At 33.0% G+C, this 3,336-nt stretch overlaps 1 protein-coding gene across 1 annotated transcript; it reads right to left on the bottom strand.

The window, feature by feature from the left end:
* Positions 1-516: 516 nt before the first annotated feature.
* Positions 517-2,911, bottom strand: LOC123906853 (glycosyltransferase family 92 protein RCOM_0530710). The gene has a single exon (XM_045956865.1). It carries the CDS (start codon positions 2,534-2,536, stop codon positions 728-730), a length of 1,809 nt encoding a protein of 602 aa, XP_045812821.1. The 5' UTR covers positions 2,537-2,911; the 3' UTR covers positions 517-727.
* Between the last annotated feature and the right edge of the window lie 425 nt (positions 2,912-3,336).

The following is a 3,336-nucleotide window of genomic DNA, read 5'->3' as shown; positions in this document are numbered from 1 at the left end:
GTTAAAATCACTACTATATTTTTTGACAATAAATCACTACTATGTCTATTAAAGTACCAAAAAAAGTATGTAAGAAACGCATTCTGATTATTATTATTATTGGTTTAAATTTTAGACAATTTGTTGGTAGCCCATTAAAAGTTTTGGTGCCTATATTGATTACGATGTACTTTTCTTTCTCCAATTAGGGAAAGAAAACGGTTGCAGTTATCTTTCCTTTTATAAATTTAAATAGGTGTAAAACAACCTATAGATTATTGCAGTATCCTTGGCTTTTCACAGCATGAATATTTCAGTTTACAAGATGACAAATGCTATATGCTAAACTAGTGCGAATAAAATCAAGTCATTGGATTCAAGTAGTTAATGAACTTTAACAAAAGATAGATTGCTCGGGAGAACCCGAATTCGATTCCTGAGTAACACAATTTCTTGGCCAAACTTTTCTTAACTAGCAGTCGAAATCTGGATTACTAAGGCCCCTATGAATTGGATGGCTAACTAAAAAAACTAATGTGAATAAAAAAAATGGAAGAGGAATTCATTCAAATTGCTTTAAATATACATGAGTATATAACCTCTGTGAATTTCATTCATATGTGTAAAAAATCATTTAAAAAACTAAACAAAAACAAAATTTCTGTAACAAATAGCTCCCCACAAACAATGGAAAGAATGAATATGCCTAACAAGTATGATTATATTCCTTTACATGTGTATCAATTCATTATAGTAAAGACTTTTCCCAAGGCAATAAACCTGTCATAGGATCAGCAAAATAAGACAATAGATAGTCCTTTAAGCCAGTATCCCAAACCTCACAAAACCTTAACCTCCAATTAACTGGTTCAATTGCTTCTGTTCCAAGTCCTGGTGCTCTATCCTTTGACCCTTTGTTTTGATCCTCTTGCCAATCAACAACATATGTAGCAACTCTTCTGAAAAACTTTTGCTTAAAACTCTCCCAAACTTGATACTTGTAATGGTTCACTATAGCACTACCTTCTGGCATGTTGTAGTAGTCAAATCCATCTTTTAGCTGAAAATGATGAACCACATTAAGAAGACTGTCGTCGAGCAAATCCGGTCGCACAATGGATTTGTGCCGCTCGGCGCTTTGAAGTCTACATGTGTAACCTATTGTAACACCCTTTTTAGGGTGTGAATTTAAACCAGAAGGACCAAAACTATGACATGCTGTTCTTATCTCAGCAATCGACGTTGATGACGAGAAATTCGCAACCATTGATCTTAATGAATTCTCACCCGGAACAACACTACTACTAATACTATTACTATCACTTTTTGCAAGGTGATTATGACGAAACTCGTTCGGAAAATAGAAAAACTCATCAACATCGAAGAAACCAACCCATTTACACTCATCTCTAGCTGTTAAAGCACAATGAGAAAACCCTGCTTCTTGTGTCTTAATCCAAGGCCAAACTTTTCTACTAACATTATACCCTTCAAAATCAAGATCATTAATCACTTTTTCAATATCATCATCACTATTATTATCATAGATAAACCAACGCTCAACACCAAGCCAAGAATGATACATAACCCATTCCCTTATAGCAGAAGCTTGATTCCAAACCATAGTACAAACACAAAGCTCATACTTTTCACTATTCTTCTTTCTATGAACACTTCCACTACCAATTCTAGCCACCGATGGCAAAAGCGTTCGAACTTGATGCCGCAAATTTCCACTCAAATTACTAACAGTAACCCTAACACCAAAAGCTTTATCAGGTTTATTTCTAATACTTTGTGGCAAAACACACCTCACAATTTCTTGTGCCACAGAAACAGCTTTTGTACTAAGCAAAAAAGCAGCACCAGCACCATCTTTATGGAAACTTCTTAAACCAAAATGGCATCGAAAATTTGTTGGATCCGAGATCTTATGAGGTCTTAGATTCAACCCTTTAACAAAAACAACAACAGTGTCACCATCTAAAATAGCTTCATAAGCAACCCTATCCCAAGATTGAGGTTTTTGGTTCTTCAAAACACCAAAACTCCGACGACCCATTTCACCGGACCGCCGCAAGTCGACAACTTTAACCCCACCGGAGGTTGAAAAGTTGGTTTGAGTAAATGGGCACCTTGCTATGGATCGAGATTCATCGTAAAAATCCATTGATTGAACCGGTTCAACATGAACATCAAGTACCGGTTTAGTTGAACCGTTGGTTTGGAGAGTATAATAAACACACTCTAATGATTGATGGGATTGGTTTTTTTTGGTTATGAATATGAGGTAGTGATTTGGGAAGAGGATTTGGTGTTGAAGAGTGAAAGAAACCGTTGCTGTTGGTGTTGAAGGTTGAAGAGGGTCAAGAACTGAATTGCTTGCTGAAGAATAGAGAAGTGATAAAGTTGAAGGTTTATGAGTGAAGAAACCATGGTAATTTGATAAGAAAATTAAGAAGATTATGAAAGAAAAACAGAGAAAAATTGTTCTTGATGATATGTGAAAGTGTTTTGTTAGAACTCTTTTTCTCTTGCGTTTTTGTTCTGTGTCCATTTTGAAAATTGTTTATGAAAATTGGTTGAAGAAAGGGAATAATAATAATATTAATAAGAAGAAGAAGATTATTAAGATGGTTTTGGTTTTTGTGTTGATTTTGGTGAATGAGCAAAGAGAATTTTGGTTGAATTGAAGGAAGGGAATTGGTGTTGGAAATGATTGAGTGAGTCGCCAAAGTGGAAGAAAGAAAAGAAAAATGGAAGAAGGTTCTTTTTTTTTTTTCCTCCGTACCGTATATATAAATTAAATTCTAAATTTAAAGCACTAGTATTTCATATTTAATTTTTGGGTTAGAGCATATTTCACTCTTATTAAGTGTAGTTAATTTGTCTGTTTTTATGTACCAAAAAAAAATTTGGCTGTTTTTTTTTTAAAAAATTTTACTAGTTTAGAGACCCGTGCAAATGCACGGGTCGTTGACTTTAATTCAATATTTAAGTTTGTCATTATTTTTTTTTTGGTCAGGTAGCCTAGTGGCTTGAAATTCCACCTTTTAAGTTTGTCATTATATTATGGTAAAAAATTTATTTAGAATTAAATATTTAAAAAATTATTATATAATATTGTTAAAATATAAGTGGAATTATTGTGTTTTTTCATTTAAATTTATTAATTCAATATTTTATGTTTCAGTGATAAATAATGGTTCCGTGTATATTTTAATAAAAAATTATAAACTTTATTAAGAATTTTACGGTACTTTATTACGTTCGATACTAATTAACTTTATTATTAGGGTAAATAGGGTTTTACCCCCCTGCAAAATAAGCCAATTTTGCATTACCCCCTACAAAAAA

The sequence above is a fragment of the Trifolium pratense genome, linkage group LG2 (assembly GCF_020283565.1).
Source record: "Trifolium pratense cultivar HEN17-A07 linkage group LG2, ARS_RC_1.1, whole genome shotgun sequence".
Lineage (NCBI taxonomy): Eukaryota > Viridiplantae > Streptophyta > Magnoliopsida > Fabales > Fabaceae > Trifolium > Trifolium pratense.
Note: the sequence above shows the minus strand (reverse complement) of the source record. Positions and strands in the feature narration are given on the sequence as shown.